Here is a 24,916-nt window from a genome sequence, read left to right as displayed (position 1 = left end):
TCAACACCACATGTCTCTTATGAGTTATTGTACCAGTATTTGCATTTATATTCTGTTTTGTCTAATTTTACCAAAAAATGTCACAAATTATCTCCAGGTGTAGAATTAATTTCTGTATAAAACATATCAAACTTATCTTAAGACACTACAGTGTCATACATTGTCCATATTAGTCTTTATCAGTAATCATTTTACTGTAACATATATATGGTTTGTAACATTGTTAAAATTACAAAGTAAAAAGATATATCTGGTATCATGAATACTGGTATAGAGTTGGGTCAAGCTATTTATCCAAAGTCAAGAAGACTTTGAAATAAGAAGATGCCACTTCACCACAACTAACAAAAACATATAGGTGAGAATGAAAACTAACTGCTATGACATGCCTTACTGCGGGATGACCATCAATGCTTCTGCCATTACAACAAAGTAACTAAATCTTTCCAGATAGCTTATTATTGCCTTGTAAGGAAGAAAGGTAAGCTAATTATTACTGTAAGGAGTAAAAGTAAAAATAAGTTTGTTTTTCATCGATTTAAAACTAGCCAAAGGGACATAATGCATGTTTATTTACTAAAAAACAAGTAAAAGGTTTAACGTTTTTTATTGCGTTTCATGGCTCTATAGTCCCCTTCTTGATTTGACAATAGTCCATACAATTGTTTCACCTTCCTTTTTCGCTCATCATCCCTGAAAGAAATTTTAAGAAAGCACTGAAGAAAATCATTAACAAAAGTTACTGTTTATCTTAAAGCAATTATGGAAAAAACAATATCAACAGGCAAAAAATACTCAAAAAAATTTAATGAATATGCAAGCTAAATATTCATTCACACCAAGAAATATAAGAAAGAATTCTTGGTCGCATATTTTGGACCTTCCTTATATTTGCCAAAAGAAAGAAAGACAAAAATACGAAATTGACAAAATCCTCAATTTAAACAGGAAAAAAATAATTGAACCACAAATAAAATACACATCAAATTTGGTAAAGGTCATCATAGCAAAAAGGCTGAATTACATTAACCTTTAATACCTCTGCACCAAAATTTATATGGTGTAAATCCACCATAAAGGGGAGACAACAACAAAAAAAAAAACAATCTAACTACATCACACCATGTCCTTATATTCAAAGACCGATTTTTGTTATAATTAATTCATTTATATTAAGAATATACTTTTCTTTCTGTTCTCTGTGTTGAACCTGAGCCAACATGATTGTATCCTTTCTGATCTCTCTAATGGCTCCTTTCTTTTCCTTCTTGTATTTATGTAGTAGTTTCTGTTGCTCATTCAATTCTTTTGACTTTCCTTTCTTTTTTTTTCGATCATCAAATCTGAAATAAAATGTAATACTGTGTAATAATTATACTGGTAATATTTCAATACTTTGGAAACAACTTGAGCGCGTCTAAATCTATATTTCCTCAAGTTGAACCTACAACAATCCCCATTGCCAGTTTAAACTACAATGTAATTATCATTTTTAAGTGTGAGGAAATCAGAGATATGTTACTGTTAACTCAGAAATCATTGCAATATTGCAGATTTAATTTGCAAAAAATTAAAAACTGGCAGGACAGAATTATGAACATTATTGATACGTTATTTTCTCAAAAACACAAAATTAAAATAGCATTCTCAACTAAAATAACAAAATTTCTGAATTTACTATACATGTACATGACATGTAATTTTTAACTAGAAACATAATTCATATGTTTTAATACATTTTTTTTCTCTTATATGCTTTTATGTGTTGAAAGGCAAATAGGATTCTTGTTTATACCTGCCAACTTAAAATATACTGTGGTGGGTCATCATCCTGCACAGTGAAATGAGATGACAGACTATATTGTGTAAATGTCTGTCATGTATTCTTTGAATCACTAGAGCAGTTCTGCCCATCAACAAACAGAGTTGATCTGTCTCCTACACAAACAAAGTAAACCTTGTCTTCCTTTCTTCTCGATTCTATATAATTAATTCTTTCAGTGCTTGAATTGTATGTTGTGTTGATTAACGGGTAACATTTGGAAATTTGTTTCACTTTATGTAGAACACAAAGCAATACTATGTTCCATGATGGGTCATTTTTTTTAAATTATAAAAAAAACAGCATGACCATGAACCACCATGGGTCATAACTGATGGAGGATGAAAAGTCATTTTGGGGTATGACTTACCACATGAATCAATCTTCTAACTTTGTCATTTGTGGCAATAAAGGACATGTACATGTGTTATGTATCAATAAACTGATTTATAAACAAATTATATCAGTTGAAGTTAAAGTGCTTACACTTCTTCAATTTTAGGTTCGAACATTTTCAATGGAAGAGGTTTCTTTTTCTGCATAACAAGTGGTTTCCTCTTTTCATTTTGTCTATTTGATATTGTATCAGCCAATCTTTGAACTTGTTTCCTGAGGGATTCTGGGTAATTTTCAACAGGAAGTTTACCACACTGACATCTGATTGGTTCGAATATTTCTGAGTATGATGGGTAATCTGAGTAAACTGAGGAAAACTGTTCCAGTAGTTGTACTGAAGACGATATCACAGATAATCTGAAATTAATTGTAAGACAGTTTATTGGAAAAGGTGAATTACCAATGTTTGAGAATGCCAAGATTTAACATGTGCGGAAATTATTCCGTGAACAAGCTAAAACTCCAAACATACTTAGCCGATTTATAACATGTTACAAGCAACTATACCAATTTTTAAAATTTTATACAAAATCTTAAATTTTGTGATTGGAGAAATGATATTTAAAATCATTGAACCAAACTAATATCATAAGAGAAAAAGTGTCGTGATGTTTCATCAGGAGAAACTTTGAAAGTCATATACAGAATTTATTTACATACAAAGAAACATAACTGAATATTTTGAAACACAGTAAGTTTTTTTCACAACATCATCAATTTGGATGTTATGGCAATATTATAAAAATAAGCACAAATAAATTTCCAACGAGAGAAAAGTAAATCATGATAGATTTTTATCCCATTCTAAGCCACTTTCTAACCTCAATCCAGTAATTAAGTTGACTACCCTTGCTATTTAGTGGAATTTCAAAATTTCTAATTTTCTCATTTCAGTAAATCTGAAAACTTTTTCATGTGAATTCATCATGGTAATGTGGTGCATTGTGAACAACTTCTATTTTCAATAAAAGTGTTCTAAAGTACACAAAAAAGAATCGAAAACAGGAGATAACTCCATTACCATAAAATTATCATATATCACAAATATGGCTATATTTCAAGTGCTATTGCTTTGTTTGGCCAAACTATTATTGGATAGCTACTTAGTATTAAAATTGAAATAAAATAACCAAATTTCAATTTTAATTCTAGTCCTTCAATTTTTTATGACCAAATATTCAAATGTAGAAAAAAGGAGGGTTGTCTGACAATTTTCCATTTATCCCTGTAAATAGTCTGGTGACTCCATATTTTTTTCTCTTCAAAATGTTTCAGTCTTACTTTCTGTCTATTTGCTTATAAAAAAAATCTGGACATTTTTCAGGCAAAAAAAATTGTTAAAAAGTAGTGTATGCTAAACAAATAACAACAATGAAGGCATTGGAGATCAGTTTTAATGAATAAATTAATTTGCATATATCTTACACAACCTAAAGGAAATGGGAATTCATTTCCCACTTTGGGACCCCATTTATGATAAAATGAGTCCAGTAACCCCCTGTTTTCTTTTCATTTTTGGTTTATAACATCTATCAAATTAAAGAAAATTAAATTCCGGCTTCTTAAATGATGGAGCCATCTTAAATTACTTTGACAGATTTCTCACCATTTTACATTTTTCTGAGTTTTCCATAGATTTCATGGGAGAAACAGATTCTCCTTCAGTATATTCTTGCTTAAACTAGTTCTCCACTCTATTGTAAAAAAAAAGTAATGAAAACCATTCATTACTGAAGGAGACTATATTTATACTAATCAATAGAACAAAAAGAACAATGGAAATAGAAGAGAAATTTTACCTAAATCCATCATTACTGAGAGCATCTCTATCCATATCATAGGTCAATACTTCTGACATCTTCAGTGCACTTTGTACCTTGTCCCTGTTACAATAAAATAAACAAAAATGGTAATCATATCATTAATTGGAGTAAGACAAAAGAATAATGCAAATCAATTACCAAATGGAAAGTTGTTTTCACGGAATAAATTTTGAGGCAAAACAGTAAATGAATAATGTTTGCCAATTCTAATTTTGGCTGATGCTTAGTGGTGCACTGTGTGCTACGAACTTAAACTCACAATAAATATTTTGCGGAATTTATTTTGTTATTTTCAGACAGACCGCTGAAAAATGCCAAAATTTACACCTCACAAAAGTTACCCACAGTACAGTATCCTTGTCAGAACTGCTATAAAATGCCTGACATTGCGGAAGGCTGAAATAATTATCTTCAATCATTAAAAAAAAGTTGTATTTGATATTAGCATGCAAAATATAACGATAAAACAGGGATCTTAAATATTAACACAACAATGTATTACATGTATTCTATCAAAGTGCAATGATTTTTATTTCGAAGTATTCCTGAGACTTATTCCATGATCTTATGAGTATGACTTCATTCCTATTGAGTTAGATACTTAAAGGACTTTCCTTTCAAAAAAGACCTTAGGCATATTTCAAGAATTGGTTAGAGGAGCTGGGTGCTCTCACAAATGGAAACTGCATGCTAAACTTTGACCCTGAATGTGACAAACATATTTCAAAATTGTGTTTTACCCCCATTTCATATCAACAACAATATAGAATGATCTTGCACAAATACAGGATACCAAAGCTTAGAATTTAAAGAAGTAGTACGGGAGCATGGATAATATGACCATTTATATAGATAAGAAGAGGACATAATGGTTTAAGATTAAGCAGTTTTCAATTATTGAAAATGGGGAAATAACATATTTGCAGGATGATACTTTTGTGATTGGCAGCATCAAACATTTGAAGCGGGTGTTAATTTTGAAGTTAAACATTTAATTCTCACATAGGGTTTATTTTTACAGATATTTCCTGAGTGTGAAAGAAGCAAAACATTCTATGTTTAAAGTATCTGTTTTGACTTAAAAATTACTCACTGAACAGGAGACTTGATTTCCAACAAGTTGATAGTCTTACCAATAGGTTTAAATGGTGGTATCACAGGCTCAACTGAAAATAATAATTAAATTGTAATTTTATTACTATTTATGTTGTACCATGTACAAAAGCAATTAAATTTTCAGTTAAATACAAATGTCTATCAACTGATTCAACTCCCATAAAAGAGGCAATAGATAAAAACATGAATGACGCCATGTGTTCTTTCTACAACAGATCTACACAACAGGAAAGCTTTAAACACAACTATAATGTGAAAATAGGGCATCTAATGGGACATTAAATGATATCCTGCCACAAACTAACTTATACAATTCTTTAAAATTCAAAGAAAGATAACTACAATTCATCAATCAAACAACTTAATACGACTGTTCCTTTTTTGTAAATAATCAGAGTGAAATTCGAATTTGATCTGTATTTTATGAATATCTATCAATGTCACCTGGAGAGACAGAGAAACACACAACTTTTTACAGGGTATCATATAATACCTTGCCACTTCCTGTGGCAGTAAAACAGACAGTAACAAATAAAACCAGGATCAGTACTAAGTATAAAATAAGAAAAGTACCTGCATATTGGGTTGACAAAGTACCATCGTATTGTGCCATTCATAGCCTAACAAGAGATTCGAAACCGTGTCATTTTGCCATAAATGATTTGTCTTATTAAAGTACACACTTACTCATCTAAGCATGACCTACTTTTCTTAGGATTTTTCCTTGATGCAAGGTAAAGCAATCCACACAGAAAATTTACAGCTTCAGGAACAAGTCTATTCGATAAGTAAACATTCTGAAATAAAAACATTTATTACTAAGACAGCAATGAACTATTGAATGCTCCCTGTATAATAAATTTCACTAATTAATATGTGAAATAAATTCTGTATTTTGAATCTCAGATATTTTCCTATCAAAATGTCACAACATTTTTCTCTTGTGAAGTAAACTTTATTTAATGTCACTGATGATTTGATAAATCAATCAAACAAAATTCAAAATTCATTTGAAAAAAACAAATCATTAAAAAAAATCTTTAAAGCAAACAGAATAATCAAATAATGACAATATAATAACACATGCTAAGAATGATTCAAGAAATAATTTGTACACGGAACAAGTTCACTTAACTCATTTAAAAATCATTGGAGTTCTTTGGCACTCATAGTGTGGGTACTAATTCTTTCAAGTTAATTATAACTACACACAAGTAAAACTTGATACAGGGAAAATATTTTTTTGGTGAATCATTTATAACATTCATATTATTAGTATGGAAGGTAAGAATCAAGCTATTTTTATATACATTTGTATATTTTATTCCTCACAAACTTGTAATTTGCATGTGCTGGTATTCTTTCATTGGTGCATAGTTAGAGTCTAAGTACTGTTCTGTATACGTATATTTGAGCAATTAAAATGCATTTACAGTGTACTGTTTCTCATGTTTCATCAGACAGACAGACAGACAGACAGAAAACAGCAGATCATTACATCTAAGTAACATTGTAAGTAACACAATTAACTATACTATAATTAAATTATGTTCACACTTTGTGTTTGGATGATATACAATTGATGTATGGACCATAGCTTATGACCTAAAATGGAAATGGACAATAGTCAAAATACAGAAGGATTTGTATCCTTAATTGATTTAGACAGATAATGTCTCATGAGGACTCACCTCCAGACAAAGATTACAAAGAAACAATCCAACTGCAACATCCCTCTCATGATTTACAGATGTCTGAAAAAAACATATGATAGAGCATACCACAGAAAGTACATGTATATGCTTAACAACTTGCTGTTGATAATGACTCCTGTTCCATACTGGAACAAGAAAACTTTACTGCTTCAGCTGTACAAGTAAAACACATTTAAATAATGAAAAAAACATATCCTGTAGTAGATTTCACATTAAGTCATAAGTGTAAACTATTTTGTAAAAGTAGTCATAAGTAGGGATTCCATGATAGGACATAGTAATGTGATGTCATGTGATATACTAAATTCTATACTTCCAATTTTGCTTTTGTAACTGACCACTGTAACAAATAAAAAGTAGTTCATCCATGAAATTGAAATATTTGACATTGTAATCAACTGAATGTTTTTTTTCATGTCTGTAATATTTAGGTCATTCCTTGTGTAATAATGATAAATATTTTATAAGATCTCTTATTTAACCAAATTATTCATTCTAAGTACATGTATACAACACAAAATACTTTAACAGTAAATCCTTAATTCTAATTCTAAGATGATTTTCACATACACCTTTCATTCCTTGTATTGAGAGTGGTGTATTACATGTATGTCAAATAGAAAAATAATGAATATTGAATTTTTAAATTTCACAGTTAAGTTATGGATTGTATCAATAACATATACCTATTATGTATAAATACCATGAATGTGTGAGTACTTCATGTGAATCATAGAAGTGCATTGTGTTCATCATGTATATTTGATTCATAAGAACATTACGCATATATTCAGTAAATACCCGGTATATGCCAGAAATATGACTTTTAACTCACATATACCAGTTTTTATTTCAATGTCTTTCACATAAAAGGACAATTTTGCAATGGCTTACCTGAGCCAACATCTGACAGATGAATAACATGGTTGGTGTGGTAACAGGATGTCGGAAATCTGATGTGGGGAAAAGTACAGCAACCAACTTCAACAGAAGGAGCTTAAATAAAAAGAATACACTGATGTGCTAGATGACCAATTTAAAAAAAAAAGAACACACAATGCTTTGCTAGAAATGATCATGAGGAAGTGAATTGAAAAAAAATTAAGATATCAAAATTTGTAACTCAGTCAAGAAAAACAAACTGAAATAGCCTGAAACATATCTAAAAATACACAAAACTGAACTCACCATGAATATGACTTTATTACACAATATCAATTTAATAATCAAATCAAAGCACCAAGACATGTAAGGAGCTGAATATTCACAAAAATTAGTAAGCACTTACAGCATCCAATCCAGGATACAATCCCCTGCCTGCTTTTCTCTCACAGATCTGTTTATATTCATCTTGTCTGTCTTTTACCTGATCCAGCATCACCATGGCAGCCTCTACTGGAAACTGCTGGGTCATTTCAAACAAAGTGGGTACCAGTTTGTCAGCAAGAGAGAGACTTGGGGGTTCTTGAAGGGCAAGATCTGCATAGTACTGAACCAGCAGTGTAAATATAGTCTGAAGTAAATAAATCAAAGAGTTAATCTAAAGATGGCAAAGGCTATTTTCTATTGATTAAAACATTTGTATAATGATGCCCTGTGGTATGAGGATTTCCTGGTCTTTCAATGAAAACCAGAGGGTGGCCTTGGTCTTACCCTGGTGGGGTTTTTGTCTCCTTGACATCTACACCATACCTATTCTCATTATATTTATTGAACACAAGTCAATCAATCACTGTAAACAAACCAAAATTGACAGATGATGTGCTCAAGTTTATTTGAATCTTTACTAAAACTCCAAATTTTGATTGGACAGTAACAACAGTAAAAAGGGCTATAATTAACTACATGTATTTTGGATTTTTGTTAGTTTCACAGACAAGTAAATGTTTTGTGTTGCAAAGATTCAACAAATTGAACATGTCAATAAATCAAAACAGTCATGCACAAATAAAACAAACAACAAACTGGTAGTGTCTATCAAGTATATGGAGTTATATCACAATTAACTGTAAACTTTCATTATCTTAGTAATGTTTATAATAAAAAAGAACCCAAAACAGTTCTTGATGTATGACATAGATCTCCATTTGTATATTAAGTTTTAATGTTTTCTTCTCTTGTTTTCCTGACCATGTTTGACTCTTAACTTTTGAAAGGTCAATGATAATTACTGAAATGTCAACCTTCTAGAAAAAAAAATCATCATTCAAAAACACACAATATTTAGATTACCTGTCTTAAGTGACCATAGACTTACCTGTAACTTCTGTTTATTGCCCTCATTAAGGCTTGAATGATGACACTTTCTGACCCTGTCTATAATGATCAGCTGTTCAGTGTCAGAGTGGTCATGTAATAATTCTAATAATTCTTCATAATTATCAGGAGCTACAAAATACACAGAAAAATGTACATTATTTGTGGTGTACTAATGCTTGCAATTTCTTAGGAAATATAATGAAACAACATGAAAAATAGTAAAACAAAATATCTCTACTATGAATATTCTACTACTCCTAAGCAAACAAAAAACTAAAATGCTATCAAAGTGGGTAAATCTTTACCTTTATAGGTATAAGGTAATTCTTTTCTGGCTTCTTCCATCACTTTCTTCTTCATCTGATAAACAAAAAAAATATTATAACACAATGTAATTTTGGGCAATATAGGACTATTAAAACCTAGAGCTATTCAATGCACACCATACACTTAAAATCAATTTAACTTGTTGGTTGATGGAGTTTTAGAACCATCACATATCACATGCTCATGCTTAGATGCTATTGGTATATTGGAACAAATAATTGGATGAACAAAAACCCAAGTCTTTGGAAGAAAAGTAAAATGTATGCAGATTTCCCAAAATTGTTTCTTTTTCTTTTTTCTTTGTAATGTCAAATCACACCAGACTAAATAATTCCTTCATTTCATGGTTAAAATTACTCTAAAACCATACAAGTGTGAATACCAATTAAATTTTCAAAGAACTAAAATACACCATAACATGTCAATAACAAACAATTCAAAGGAAAAGCAGTATCAACTGAAGAATAAATTACCTGGAGGTCAACAGTTTGACCTTCACCATCAGGAACTTTGACCTTCGCCTTGCCAGTCTGACCCTTTTTGTCAGCATGTTTCTTCATTACATCAATTTCATTGTCAGAGTCCTCTTCTTCTGATTCTAAGTCACCATAGCTGTCATCACTATCTTCATCTGAGATAAAGTATGTCATTTTTTCAACAAAATTGTTGGTGTTTGACGCCCAGGCAGCAATATTTCAGCTTAATTGGAAAGGAACTCATAAAAATTGAATGGGATTGAAATAACATCTAAGTAGCAATATACATGTACTTAAAAAAGACAACACTGCTATACAAATTGATTTCCTGGAAGGATGGGCTGGGATTTTGATGAAGGCCAGAATTTGTTAATTTAATTTATGAAAGTATCTTTAACAGAGTAAAAATAAATTCATAAACAAAAATCTAAAAAAAAAAAAAAATCATCCATTCATCTTTGAATGAAACATGAAAAACTCCAACAATGACAAATACTAAAATAGAAAAAAAAAATGTCATAAACTGAAATATTAAACATTTGCTGAATGGTTGTGACAGGAACAGTAAATGTTTTACCCCAAGTAAAAATAGTAAAAACTGTTGACCAGATAAACAAAACAATTAAAGCCTCCTAAGTTAACTATTTAAAATGTTATACATGTACTTGATATGCTCTAGACAATAAATGCTGAAGTATAATAACAAAAAATATAGTTTTAATACTTCCATAGTTTGTATAATGCAAGCACAGGAAGAATTTAAATTTAATCTCAATATCAACATTCTTGCTCATTTACTTTTGTTACTTTGTATGTATGATTTTAGTTACTTTATGTTCTTTGTTGTGTATGTCTGTTTTCCATGTCTGGTCTTTGTCCCTGGATTACATTCTTTGGATTACCGCTATAACATTGGTTCCCTTGATTACTCTTACTTACTTACTGTTATCGATATCAATCATATACAAGTAAGGACTAGTCACAATGGCAACTTTAACTTTGATACTTTTTATTTTAAAATCACCTCTCATGGGAAGATAATGATGATCATTTGGAACTTCCAAGAACATTAAACATTTTATCATAATTTATTTGGTTATAATTCTGCTGGATGAAATTGCTTAAAATCAGAAGGAAGTTTTGTGTATCAAAACCAATGGGACAGATTCACTCACAAAGAACTATAGCTTTGTCAGAACCTGATCCCAAGTATTATGTCAAACCCAACATATTGTCATAGTACAACCAGGGTCTGATCTAATTACTGTTTAATTTGCTACACTTACCTCCATCTTCATCTTCATCCTCATCATCTTTGCCCTCTATGTTATTTTCATCATCATCATCATCATCATCATCATTTTTATCCCCACTGTCATCACCATCCTCAATGCCCTCTTCATGGCTATTGTCATTGTCAGAATCTTCCTTGTTATTTTCATCACCAGATTCAGTGACAGATTCTTCCTTATAATCCAAACTAAACCTAAACACATATAAAATAATATAAAGTATGACCGTCTCTATGAAGGATGGAGATATTTGTACCCAAATAACATTCGTCTTTGTTGATAACTCACCACTATGTTAATATATACGTCACGACCAAAAGGAACCTGCCAGACATCATATAACACACGCTAAGTGTCTGCCTTAAACGTTAAAAAAAAATCACATCATAACAGCTGACCTCACTTCCAGCATAAAGATTTTGAGTCATTCAGTATTTTGACAGAGAATCTACATGTACATATGAAGTACGTCACTGACACAGTTCCTAATAACAAGGACTTTATAAAAGAAGTCTGCATTCATATTTGTATTTTGTATATAACAAGTCAATTACAGTGAGAGAACTCTTGTTCATGGTGTCCCAATAATTGTGATTTTAGTGGTTCTGTCACACCAATAAAATATATATTTTCATGGTCTAATGAAATCTATAAATTCAAGAAAACACATATAACCATATTGACAAACCACAAAAATTGATATCATGAATAAGTTGCAGTATTGTATGATCATATAAACCATATAACACACACATAGTGGTTCAATTACATTGCATTTTTCATTGAATATATCAAGCTTCAAGAGCTGCATTAACAAATCACTAATTCAATCAAAGCAATTTTTTTAAAACCAAAATGGTTCATTTTACAGTGGGTTCAAACTCATTACCCAACAATCTTTCAAGATTAGGGATGATTTAACCAGGTCGTCAAAGCCGAAATTGGTAAAATCAGAAATAAATAAACAGTACAAAAAGGAATTGTAACGGTAAAATCCAGATTCAATTAGCGGAATTCTGCTAACAAGCGGAAAAAAATCATCCCTGCAAGATTAACTTGATTCTGATTTTCAAAAATTAAAGACGCCATTAAATCTTGAGTTATCATTAGATATCTAGATGGACAGACAAATACATGTATCTTCATACAAACCCATCATTTAGATCATCTGCAGACATGTGAGTTGGTTTGGGATTATCCTCTTCCAAAATTCCCTTCATTCGTTTTATTCTGTCAGCCTTTATAAAATGAAAACAGAGATACACAAATGTATTGACAATCAAGAATATTTTATGATTGTCACAGACATGGTATTTCTAATTTACAATACTTCAACTACTCAGACAAGGTATATTTACTTTTCATTTCAGAATACTGTGGAAGCATTATTGTTTGTGGGGTACCAATTTTCATGGCTTTCTTGGATCGGCCATACCACGAATTTTGGTTCCCAACGAAAAGGAGATTTCCATTGAAGTGTATACTGAAAACATCATAACAAAAAATTCAAGAATCCACAAACTTGTGTTTCTTCCCTAATACACGAAAATTGGCATCCACAAATTAAAATACTTTCACAGAAATTATACTTGCTGAGTATAGCATTAAAATAGGCTAATCTCATTGGATAATCACCTGATGTCGATGAAACACATTTTTGTGCTATTTATATAACCCACAAAAAGTAGACTACTTTCATGTGGACACTATGTAGTGTGTATTGTCTATTTTCAATGTAAATCTATGATATAATACCAATAAAATGTGAGAACCAAATGAAATGTAATAATAAGAATTGAATTTTTCATTTTTGATGTTTCATTGGGGTGTAAAAGCATGGTCCAGTAACACATTCTGGACATGAAGCGTGCTCCATTGAAATTCATGTTAGGGCTTCATTGAGGCAAAGGCTATTTAAAGACATAACAATATATATCTACTGAATTTTCAACACAAAATTTTAAAATTCAAATTGCTGAACTAATGTTTACAGAATCAAACACAACTTTGTTAGTTACTTGTCATTATTAAATGTACATGTATCTAAGGAGTAACTCACTGACCATGTACCTAAGGAGTGACTCACTATGTACCTAAGGAGTAACTCACTGACCATGTACCTAAGGAGTAGCTCACTGACCATGTACCTAAGGAGTAACTCACTGACCATGTACTTAAGGAGTAACTCACTGACCATGTACCTAAGGAGTGACTCACTATGTACCTAAGGAGTAGCTCACTGACCATGTACCAAAGGAGTAACTCACTGACCATGTACCAAAAGAGTAACTCACTGACCATGTACCTAAGGAGTGACCCACTATGTACCTAAGGAGTAACTCACTGACCATGTACCTAAGGAGTAACTCACTGGCCATGTACCTAAGGAGTAACTCACTGACCATGTGGACCATGTACAAACAACAACAAAGATTAAGCAAATATAATAATTGGTAAAAGCAACACAAAATGTGGAATTAAAAGTTACACTATAACCTTCACTTTAGGTCTATGACCTTGAAAACAAAGTGCTGATAGCACTGGTGGTTTTTTTATTCTTGTGAAAATTGTAGCATGAACAAAATTTCAAAGATTATACCATGCTAATTAAAATTGTGATCATATATTGCATTTTAAATACTATTAAGAACTGTCCTTTTTTATTATGTACAAACTGAAAGTCAATCTATACAACTATGTAACTTCACACACACACTTACAAATTTTGTTCCATTTCACCTTTCCCCCAATTTTATATCTATCCATAAGTTAATGTGCATCTACATTCAAAAGCTGTATTAACTGAGTATTTATCCTATATAACAATTACACTTAAATAAAACCAATAAGAACTTAGGAAAATAATTTCCTTAACACATGATTTTTAAAAACTTGACATTTTTATCAATTTGAATTTTCCTGCCAATTTTACTTGGTTAAAATCACTGCTCTTCACTTCCTATTTATAAATAGTAAATAGTAATGATAGGATGGATAATTTGACTTATAAGTGTATTGAAATGAAAATATTTAACATATTTTATCCTTCCAGACACATAACTGCAAGAAATAAATTCCCTAAATGTAAATTTATTACTAAATATCTTTCAAGACTAAAAAGGAGTCCCTCAAATCTTGAGTTGATATGAAGACTAGATCTTAATTTTATCTGCATAAATAATAGAATATTATTCAGCTGATAAATTGCAAGACACATGTTTACTTGTTATAAAAGATGTATTGAAAGATATAAAAGGCATTACATTTGGACTATATTTTTGTGTAGTGTCCAGAAATAATAGGGACGTTCCAGTGATAGACCAGTGACATAAGGTATTTTTATCCTGAGGGATCAAAAACCCAATCAAAAAGGCTAAACTTATCCTATTGACTAAGTGTACATCATGTACATGGGATTTGCTTAAAATCCATTAATGAGAGTTAATTTTACAGTGTTAACTAATGTGTTACAGAATAAACAGATCAACCTATGCACAACTTCCTCTGGGAGGGGCAATAACACATTCCCAAGGTACTGCTATAACTTACCTCTTGCTTTTCCAGTTTTTCTTTTTCTTCTTTAGCTATTTCTTCATCTGTTTTCAATCTATCTGTTGGCTGTATATAGAATATATTATTTTTACTAAGATGTACATGTATCATTCAATGTATAAACACTAATACAGTCAACCTCAGTACCTTGAACTCCAAGGAACCATTCAAATGTGTATGAGTAATTGGCTGTTTGAGAAATTGAAGTTTGTAGATTTCCATATTTGATTGTTGCCGGTCTGAGGTTGTTCATATCTAATTTTCTTTGATGCTTTCATCAACATTCTTGATTTTCAGTCAATACTTTTAGATTAAAACTACCTTATTAGTGATGACTTAAATATTACCTGCAAATGACACTGTGATTAATGATAGGGTTTCAGTTTTTCACACCTTTTATTACCCATGCTACAAAATGGCTGAAGAGTTCAAGTTAGTGAGAGTTATTCCCTGAGTTTTATTACTAAACCAACCAAATAGTCAGTTCTAGGATTCGAGAAATCCAAGTTTATTTATATTGATTATACAGGAGAAAAGTTTGATACTTTGAATTTAGTTTGAGAAATCCCTGGTGTTCAAGCCATCTTAGGTTGAGTGAATGAAGTTAAACTGTATACAGATGTATTTTACATGAACAATACAGGTTTAAAAATTGGAATGATTCAAGTAGGTATGGACTAAATAATAAAGATCAAATAATCTAAATCTAAAAATAAATATTCTCTCTGTAAAAAAATATATATATATATTTTTAGAGTATTTGATTAATTACAAGGAAAAATTACATACTACCAGTCTTAAAATATTGTCCATGATGCTTAAAAGTTATATACATAAGTTCAGGCCTTTCATTAAGAGGCAGTACCAGGTACTTTTACCTGTCCAATATACTGAAAGGTACCTCCATAATTTTCAAATTTCATATAGCTTTATAAAAGAAAAATGATGAGAGTGCCCTGAAAAGCAAAAATTTAATGAAACTCCTGTAAGTTAATAATCTGATAACACTTAAATAAAATTTAAAATAGAAATAAATACTTGCTATAGGGTCAGTAACTAAAATTTCTCACAAAAGGATCAGAATACTCCTATAAACATCTTTACACTCCTTCAGGGCATTTACAAATTCTTGAACTGATATGAAATGCTTACAAACCTTAGATTTCATTTCGAACTGTAGTTCTCTAACTGTGATGTCATAATCATCCTTTTGTTTGATTTCCTCATTTTTTTTCTGCAAAAATAATATTAGTTCACGAACAATAAATTGCTTTTTTAATACAATCATGGATATTATGATGTATTATTTCTATAAAAATGAGATATATAACTTAAATGTACATGTGAATAAAAAATATAAAGATATTTCAATCATTCTGATTTTTTACTTATGAAATTTTAAATGTATTGAAAAAGAATGATAATGCATGTAAATGTATTAACATTAGGCAGCCTTTGATACTGCAAAAGAAATGGTTTTTTTTAGGTTACCAAATTTCTTCTTTTTATAGTAGAGTCAAGCAAAGAGTTAACATTCTAAGAGGGAAGTAAAATTCCCTTTATAAGTTGGGATGATCTTATGAAATCCACAAACATATGCCTTAGAATAAAAGTGCAATCATAATATATATTTAAAAAGTAAGAAAAAATCATAGCCTATAGGGAGCCTTTATTGTGTATTAAGTAGATATACCTTCTTTGACAATTACAAGTACAACAATCATTTGAGAAACTTACTCTCCCAGCTGCCATTAGAAACCTGACACTGCTCCATTCATCATCCAATTCCTGTGTAAGTTGGATAGATTTCTCTTTCTCCATCTGTCTCTCATGCTAAAAGAAAATACAATAATGTTATAACAAGTAAATCACATCTTAATAAGAAAAGTAATGATCTTCTTCAAAGATTTACCCCGTCTTAATTAAAACCAATTAATACAGATTTACCCCATCTTAATTAAAACAAATTAATATAGATTTACCCAGTCTTAATTAAAACCAATTAATATAGATTTACCCCATCTTAATTAAAACCAATTAATATAGATTTACCCCGTCTTAATTAAAACCAATTAATATAGATTTACCCCATCTTAATTAAAAAAAATTAATATAGATTTGCCCCATCTTAATTAAAACCAATTAGTATATATTTACCCAGTCTTAATTAAAACTAATTAATATAGATTTACTCCATCTTAATTAAAACCAATTAATATAGATTTACTCCATCTTAATTAAAACCAATTAATATAGATTTACCCCGTCTTAATTAAAACCAATTAATATAGATTTACCCCGTCTTAATTAAAACCAATTAGTATATATTTACCCCGTCTTAATTAAAACCAATTAATATAGATTTACTCCATCTTAATTAAAACCAATTAATATAGATTTACCCCATCTTAATTAAAACCAATTAATATAGATTTACCCCGTCTTAATTAAAACCAATTAATATAGATTTACCCAGTCTTAATTAAAACCAATTAATATAGTTTTACCCCATCTTAATTAAAACTAATTAACATAATACAAAATTATACCTTATATCATTTTTATGGACATAAAATTTCACATGCCCCTGGTAAACTACATACCCTTTACAATAATTTAATACGATTGTCAAATTAACACAGGTGTTTTTTTTTTAATGAAAAACAAAAAAAAAGTGGAAATTATTTCATTAGGAGGATTATGTTAATATACAATAAAATAAAAAATTGTTATGCTAAAATCTTTATTAAAAAATGAAGAAATCTGCTTTATAGGAGAAGAGAGTCATACCTGTCTTCAACAAAAAAAAATAGTATGTATTAACAAGCATTCTGAGAGTATTGAAAAACAATACATCATCCCTACCAGCTGTTCATATCACTCACCTAAATACTACTTTGGATCATAAAGTATAAATGACAAACTGAGGACATAAACTTGATTGTGAACAGAATAAGGGACATGGACAAAGATAAGAAAGATGTTCAAATCCATTTAACTGATGCAAATTTGCAAATTTTAATGCACAGACAATAGGAGAGATTAGGTTTCAAATAATGAATGACCGATTTGTCAAAAAACCAACTCAACATCTGGTCAAATGCTGGTAAAAATGAAGTTTTGGTAAAATGTGTAAAACTGAAAGTTGGTAACTTTGAAAATAATCAACACTGTGGAATGAAATGTTAACTTGATCTGTAACTCAATGTAGACTCACATAAAAAATAAGCTCAATATTTGCAAGCATTAAGAAAAAATGTGCGGAAAACTTAAATTTTGGTAAACTCAAGGGCCACAACACAGAAAAAAATCAGTGAAGTGGAAGGGAAACTAAACTTGATCTGTAATTCATCAGGGCAGACTCACATACCAAAGCGTTTAGAAAAAAAGGGGGGAAAACTTAAATTTCTGTAATTTTTAAATATTCATCACTCTTTCCTACATCTCATTACCTTGGCCCTTTTAGACTTTGTAATTAACTCTTCCATTCTTTCTTTCCATGACTTCTTTTCTCCACCAAGAGGTTCATAGTTGCTGTTCTCAGAAAAACCACCAAACAGTTCTTGAGAAACCAGTTGACCTGAAAAGTCATTAACATTACTCATGTTACTACTAACGAACAAATAAAATAAATTAAACTTTAAGGTAAATAATCAAGTCTGTCAGTTTCTTGTTTTGAAAGGGAATATAACATGTAAGCACAAAATCTTTGTCTCATACCTTGTTTTATGCTTAGCACACTTTACACGTCATCAGCATACATGGAAATTCTAAGTCACATTATAAACCGAAAACTGACATGTTAGAAATAATTCTGTTTACTTGGAAAGGAGTAACATGGAACAAATCACTACATCTAGGCTACGTATCAATTTAGAAAAAAAAATATTGCTATGGTGAGAATTGAAAAATCTGTTAAGAAAGTGTTCAGGTACAAGTACAGCCATTTTTAGTATAGAGTTGGGCAAACTACAAATATTTTTAAGTAGTAATATGCTGCAGTATACATGTGTAGATTATGGGGACTGTCAAATGTACACTTCACATACCATCTATTCTGCCTTTATCTTCATCATCATCGTCACTGATTTCTGGGTTGTCAAATTTTTCTATTTCTGACAGAGACTGTCCATAATGTGTTAAATCTTCCTCATTATCATTCAAACTGTACTTGTTTACCTTATCAGTTTTCTGTAAAAAAGAGGGAAAAATGCTAGTAATATATGAATTCTGTGGTTGTCCAGAATTATAGTATCTGGATCAGAATTAATTTACTGATCATGTGACTTCTGAGTTCTGTTAGGCATTAAATTGGTGTGTCACAGGTAACACCAGTAATATTTTGTCAACATAATAAAATGTCAAAAAATGGGATCTTCAAAACGAAAAAAAAAAAGGTGTTGACACTCCTTCAAAGTTTTGGTATGCTGTGCCAGATTGCACTGCAGACAGTAAGAAGAAGACTGATATCGAAAAATACTATTTTTTGTTGTAACTAAGTCTAACAAAATGTGACCGAAAATGTCCTATCCTACCTCTATCACAGAGAGCAATTGGTCTCAGAAATCAGGTATTGGTCAACTAATCTTCAGTCATTCCATAGTTTTAATATAAGTATATGAAAAACTAGTACAGAGATAATTTTAACTATATTAATATGAACTAGACCAATTTTGCCAGCCATCCCCTTTACCTACTGACAGCCACCTTTAAAACTGCTTGAGAGGCTGAGCTGAGGACTTACCTGCTAACTTGGAGAGAGAGGAAACTATATGCACAAGTAAGGAACTGATGGTGATTAAGATGGGGTGACCTTATCAATACTTTAAGAGAAACAGTAATTAACAATTAATTCCAAATTGCCTTTTGGTAATGTCAGAAATTAATAACCTTTTGTATGTTTTTGTAAATGTTTCACTTTTAAAAAATGTGTACTTGTTTTAATTTTACATTTAATATTTCAATATCCTTAACAAAGAATTTTATTGGGGAATTGATGATTTCACACAATATTAAAATTTACCTACCAAATCTTTCAAAGGACTGTAACAATATACTGATAGAGTAGTTGAATAATACATGTACATAGATATGAGATAGGATAATTCCCTATTGGTTAACTAAAATGTCAGTCTTTGTAAGAATCAAACAGTAGATAAAACAGTAAAAATTAATCCACCACTCTGACAGTGTAATTTGACCATTAGTAATACAAGAATCAAGAAGTTAAGATTCTCCATTTCATGTTGTTCAAATAAGTTATAATGCCAATGAATTTGCGATGCAAATGAATTTTTCTAACGTTTTCAAACATATTGAGTAAATTATCCAGTGATACAAAGATGATATAGTAGGTGGTAATCAAACCAAAGAAGATTTCTTTTTGTAGGATTATACATGTATAATATTGATGGGTCTTTGAAACGCATGTTCCAGGTTTTCACCCATTTTGCTTGATTCTTACAAAGACTGGCACTATATAAGTAATTTTTAACTTACAGCTCTTTCCAAGGCAAATCGTTTCATCATTTTCTCTTCAACACTCAGATTAGTATCATGTTCTCCAAAACGTTTGTCCAAAAACTTGTTGCTTTTATTTCTTTGACTGTATTCTTGTATCAATGTGGCATTTCTCTACAAAATAATAATTGTAAGATTAATTAGAATGTGTAGGCTTAGTGTTATATAGTTCAGAATACAATACACTAAAATTTCGTCATGATTATATGTCTTTTTAGATACATGGAAACTTGTCTAAATCAAACACCTTCTGGACTGTAGAATTTGTTCAGTTAAGAAAGGTATTCGATTTACCCAGATTCAGATTAAAGTTAAACTGATATGAAGGGAATTCAAAAATTGTCTGGTGTATACAGGTTTCTGGTTATTCAGGGTTTGGTGTATACAGGTTTCTGGTTATTCAGGGTTTGGTGTAGACAGGCTCTTGGTTATTCAGGGTCTGGTGTATATAGGTTTATGGTTATTCAGGGTTTGGTGTATAATAAGTTTTTGTTTTTTTCAGGGTTTGGTGTATACAGGTTCTTGGTTATTCAGGGTTCCGTGTATACAAGTTCTTGGTTATTCAGAGTTTGGTGTAGACAGGTTCTTGGTTATTCAGGGTTTGGTGTAGACAGGTTCTTGGTTATTCAGGGTTTGGTGTAGACAGGTTCTTGGTTATTCAGAGTTTGGTGTAGACAGGTTCTTGGTTATTCAGGGTTTGGTGTAGACAGGTTTTTGGTTATTCAGGTTTTGGTGTAGACAGGTTCTTGGTTATTCAGGTTTTGGTGCATACAGGTTTATGGTTATTCAGGGGTTGGATTAGAAAGGTTCTTGGTTATTCAGGGTTTGGTGTATACAGGTTTATGGTTATTCAGGGTTTGATTTAGACAGGTTCTTGGTTATTCAGGGTTTGGTTTAGACATGTTCTTGGTTTATTCAGGGTTTTTGGTTTAGACAGGTTTTTTGTTATTCAGTGTTTGGTTTAGACAGGTTTTTGTTATTCAGTGTTTGGTTTAAACAGGTTCTTGGTTTATTCCAGGTTTCACTGTACTATAAACAAGTATTGAATCAGCATTAGAACAATAATTATATATTGTAATGTAAACTGTATCATAACTTATTTATCAAATAGCCACCAATCAGAGCTTTCCATTGTTTAACTATAACTGTTTAATAAGTCCAGATACATATTTAAGTATTCACTGACCATGCTAACTTCAACAATTTGCTATTATCTTTTTTTTAAAGACTTTATGTGTTTTTTTCCTTTTCTATCAGTTCAAATTGACAGACGAGGCCAAAATTAAAATTAATTTTGTTTCCCCTTACCCTATTTACCCATAAAATTTGCCCTATCCAAATAATTCTATTGCCATCCTTTGACAAAATTTTATTTGTTTTCAAAGCAACATTTTTCACTTCTTTGATCATGGTCTTTACAAAATCATATGAACTTTGGGGGGAAAATATTTTCCCTACCTACATGTACCTTCCCGAAGCCAGAAGCTAGGGTCGGGTAAGGGGAAATGATCATTGTTTTAAGTGTGGCCCAATAGAAAGCTCAGCTTTTCCACATTATGTTTGGATAACTACCTTTTTGATGGCTTTAGATCTTGAGAGACCTGGCATTCCTCTATCATATTTGGATATTTCCACATTATGTTTGGATATTTACCTTTTTGATGGCTTTAGATCTTGAGAGACCTGGCATTCCTCTATCATGTTTGGATATTTTCCTTCCCAGTACATCGTGCTTTTGTCGATTGATTTTGATTTCGAAAGGGTTTATCTTCTTCTCAGATTCTTTCCTCTTGTTTCTAACTTTGTCTGCTAAGTGATTCTTCTTCTGTTTTGCCATGGTTCTGCAAATCAAAATGAAATTTTCTAGAAAAATAAACATAATACATGAAAAAGATGAATGAATCATTCTTAAGTATAGTGTATATGTATATAGGTAATAAAATAAGAAATATGTGCACCAATACCTAATAATGATTCCCCTGCACCAAACGTCAGCAGTGTTTGGGAATATAGGTGAGACTATGTGTCATCTATCAAATTCAAACTCAAAATGTCCTATTAAAATCAGAATTTTTTTTAAAAGTACAATTATGTTAAAAAATAGTCCATTATTATTTTGAAAATCTTTAAAAATTACCCATTCCCAATAACTATTTGAGTACATTTATATATAGTGATCTCTGAAATTATTTACTATTTTGAATTACATTTGTACATGTAAGTACTGCTGGTGCATTTGTTGCATTTCACCATGTCTGTTCTTTTTTCCATAGTCACCAAACAGGAAGTTAATGTTACAAAAGTTTGAGACCAAAACCATGATATGGGCACTGATATGAAGTTGTGTCAAAATATCAAGTGGCTGTGACAGTAGAGAATACTGATACAAAATTTTATATTTAAGCCATGTAGTGGAAATATTTAATGTGTACCCCAACAGAAAGTTATTGCTGCCCAATAGAATCTCACAATATGGCACATATATACACTAGTGTACATGCAAAACTTATGTCTCAGTATCATGTTGTAGAGATAAGTAATTGCAGAGATAAAAAGTGGATGGATAGACAAGGATAAAACAGTACATCACCTTTCTTCATCAGCAAGGGTAAAATAATACATTTGTATACAGTTGTTGAGAAGTCATGAGGGGAATAGTATACTGTACACTCCTTGAAATGTTCATGTTTCCCATTTTAGCCTTCATGGATCATCTTGCGTTTGTTTAAATGCACGACAGAAATGTTAGTATAAATGTACACTAGGAGCTTTTGTTTAAAAGCACAGTACGGTCGTTCATTTATTTTTGTACATTCATTATTGCCTTTATTCAGCTATATGTACATGTTTCTTGCATTTTTATTAATTCTAATTATTATTTAATTCTTTCTCTATTATTGTAAATATTATTATTTTCATTGATTAAACACACACTAAGAGCATTTTTTTATTGTGCATTTAAACAAGTGTTTCCTACAGGGTGTTTTGGCAGGACGCAGTCTGATGTCCAGCCCTCTTTTTTACTAATATTTTAGCAGCCTGCTGTCTTTAGAAGTGGCTGGGTCGGTGTTCTTCTATTAGCAAATCACTAGAGTTATTTCCCTTACAAAACGATGAAATACTGAATTATTGAAAAAATATTGTAAAATTTGTTGACGATGTCAGCATCATTGCAACCAATATGCCATTTGCTCAAAGAATTAAAACGAAAACGAGAAGAAGATAATAAATAAAAGGATAAATTAATGCTTAAATCTATTGCATTACGTAAATATGTGTAAAATTGACAAAGATGACAAGGGAAACCAAAAAATATATTGACTGCTTTGTGGTCATGTGATCGTTGGTTTAACAAATTTGGTTTGATTGATCGCACACTGATCATTGATTGATGACAATCACAATTTTTGTTGCACAAATCGATTCAGGCACTGTACATATCTGTTGTTTTGTGACTAAATGTATAAGTGTATATTTTTAATACTGTCTTCATATCACATGACGAAGTGCCCTTGAAGTGTGTTGCATCGCGTTTGATGTGCCCTCTGAGTAAAAAAATACCCTGCCCTTTTCAAAAGCTGCAGGAAACACTAAAAATGCACACAGGAAGAGTTCATTTATCCTTCGTTAAAACAACTTATATGAGCATCGGTTTTAACACTTAATAGAAGCATTTGTTTATTGTGCATTTGGTGAGCGTGTAGAGTGCATTTAGGATTCATGCTTGCAGGAAACCTAAACATCTCAAGGAGTGTACATCTTCATTTATCCTTCATTTAAACACCTTTTAGGTGCATTTGTTTAAACAGATGATAGAAGCATTTGTTCGTCGTGCATTTGGTGAGTGTTCATAACAATATTTCCTTTATGAGTTGGTGCCAATAAAGTATCTGTATTTGTATGAAGCATTTGAAAGTACATGTAGTAATGTATGTAAGACTACTTCTACATTTGGTAGAAGTTTCCTAGCCAGAAAACTTTTGACTTAGTGCCATCTCATGTCTTGGATCCTTATAAACTACTGTCAACACTAATATCAATTTCTCAATTCTTCACAGTGGAGAAGGTGAGTGGATTACAGTGTCTCCATCCAACACAGTGGAGTCACATTTCAAAATATGCTTGTTGTTTTACTCTTCTGTTTACATAATAAAAAATGTCTTGAATGATTCTTAAAGTTAAAAATCATTTGAGTTACATGTATATAGAGAAAAAATAAACAGAAAGTATTAGAATGAAGAATTTTTATCTCAGTTTTTAATTTAGTGGAGACACAATTGAGTCAATGCAGAGGAAAATAGTGACTCCACTGTGCAGAGTGAATTGATCTGTTCCTTTTTCAACCATGTAATTGTAAAGCCTGAACTAAAGGCCTAAAGGCTACACTGAAATTCTGAATATCCCAAATATTTTGTCTTTTAAGGAATATTCAATTTTCTTTCACTATAGATGTATTGAATAAGACAGAAATAAAAACAGCAACAACATAAAACCTACAAAAATGTACATTAAATAACCTTAGTTAAACTTTAAATTACCTTTAACATGTAATGTGTACAGCGAAGCACATGCTCTAAATAAATGAGGTTAATACCCGAGTGCTTCCGCATGAATGTAA

General features: G+C 30.9%; 1 protein-coding gene across 2 annotated transcripts; it reads right to left on the bottom strand.

The window, feature by feature from the left end:
• Positions 1 to 590: 590 nt before the first annotated feature.
• LOC148621512 (nucleolar protein 14-like) lies at positions 591 to 24,911 on the bottom strand. 2 transcript variants are annotated; one of them, XM_088575978.1, is made up of 22 exons: positions 24,837 to 24,911; positions 21,953 to 22,139; positions 20,278 to 20,412; positions 18,828 to 18,969; positions 18,231 to 18,358; positions 16,516 to 16,611; positions 15,935 to 16,012; positions 14,776 to 14,844; positions 12,379 to 12,464; positions 11,221 to 11,420; positions 9,932 to 10,089; positions 9,437 to 9,491; positions 9,130 to 9,260; positions 8,161 to 8,385; positions 7,767 to 7,868; positions 6,849 to 6,911; positions 5,864 to 5,954; positions 5,135 to 5,207; positions 4,018 to 4,101; positions 2,309 to 2,575; positions 1,185 to 1,343; positions 591 to 693 (listed from the first exon to the last, which is right to left on the bottom strand). In XM_088575978.1, the coding sequence occupies exons 2-22, from the start codon at positions 22,133 to 22,135 to the stop codon at positions 597 to 599; spliced, it is 2,622 nt and encodes an 873-aa protein (XP_088432104.1). In that variant the 5' UTR covers positions 22,136 to 22,139; positions 24,837 to 24,911; the 3' UTR covers positions 591 to 596. The 2 variants fall into 2 exon arrangements, with proteins under 2 accessions (XP_088432104.1, XP_088432105.1); XM_088575979.1 differs by lacking the exons at positions 21,953 to 22,139; positions 24,837 to 24,911 and adding an exon at positions 21,871 to 21,925.
• Between the last annotated feature and the right edge of the window lie 5 nt (positions 24,912 to 24,916).

This window comes from Perna viridis, chromosome 3 (assembly GCF_037379345.1).
Source record: "Perna viridis isolate PV_CMFRI_1.1 ecotype Kerala chromosome 3, ASM3737934v1, whole genome shotgun sequence".
In the NCBI taxonomy this organism is placed as follows: domain Eukaryota; kingdom Metazoa; phylum Mollusca; class Bivalvia; order Mytilida; family Mytilidae; genus Perna; species Perna viridis.
The sequence above is the reverse complement of the archived record's forward strand: the minus strand, read 5'-3'. Positions and strand labels throughout refer to the sequence as shown.

Coding starts and splice junctions, on each gene's coding strand:
- LOC148621512 (XM_088575978.1), bottom strand. CDS start 22,135: ATGGCAAAACAGAAGAAGAATCACTTAGCAGACAAAGTTAGAAACAAG. Junction 7,869..8,160: donor TGTATCCTGGATTGGATGCT/GTAAGTGCTTAC, acceptor TTTTTATTTAAG/CTCCTTCTGTTGAAGTTGGT. Junction 4,102..5,134: donor GAAATCAAGTCTCCTGTTCA/GTGAGTAATTTT, acceptor TTATTGTAACAG/GGACAAGGTACAAAGTGCAC.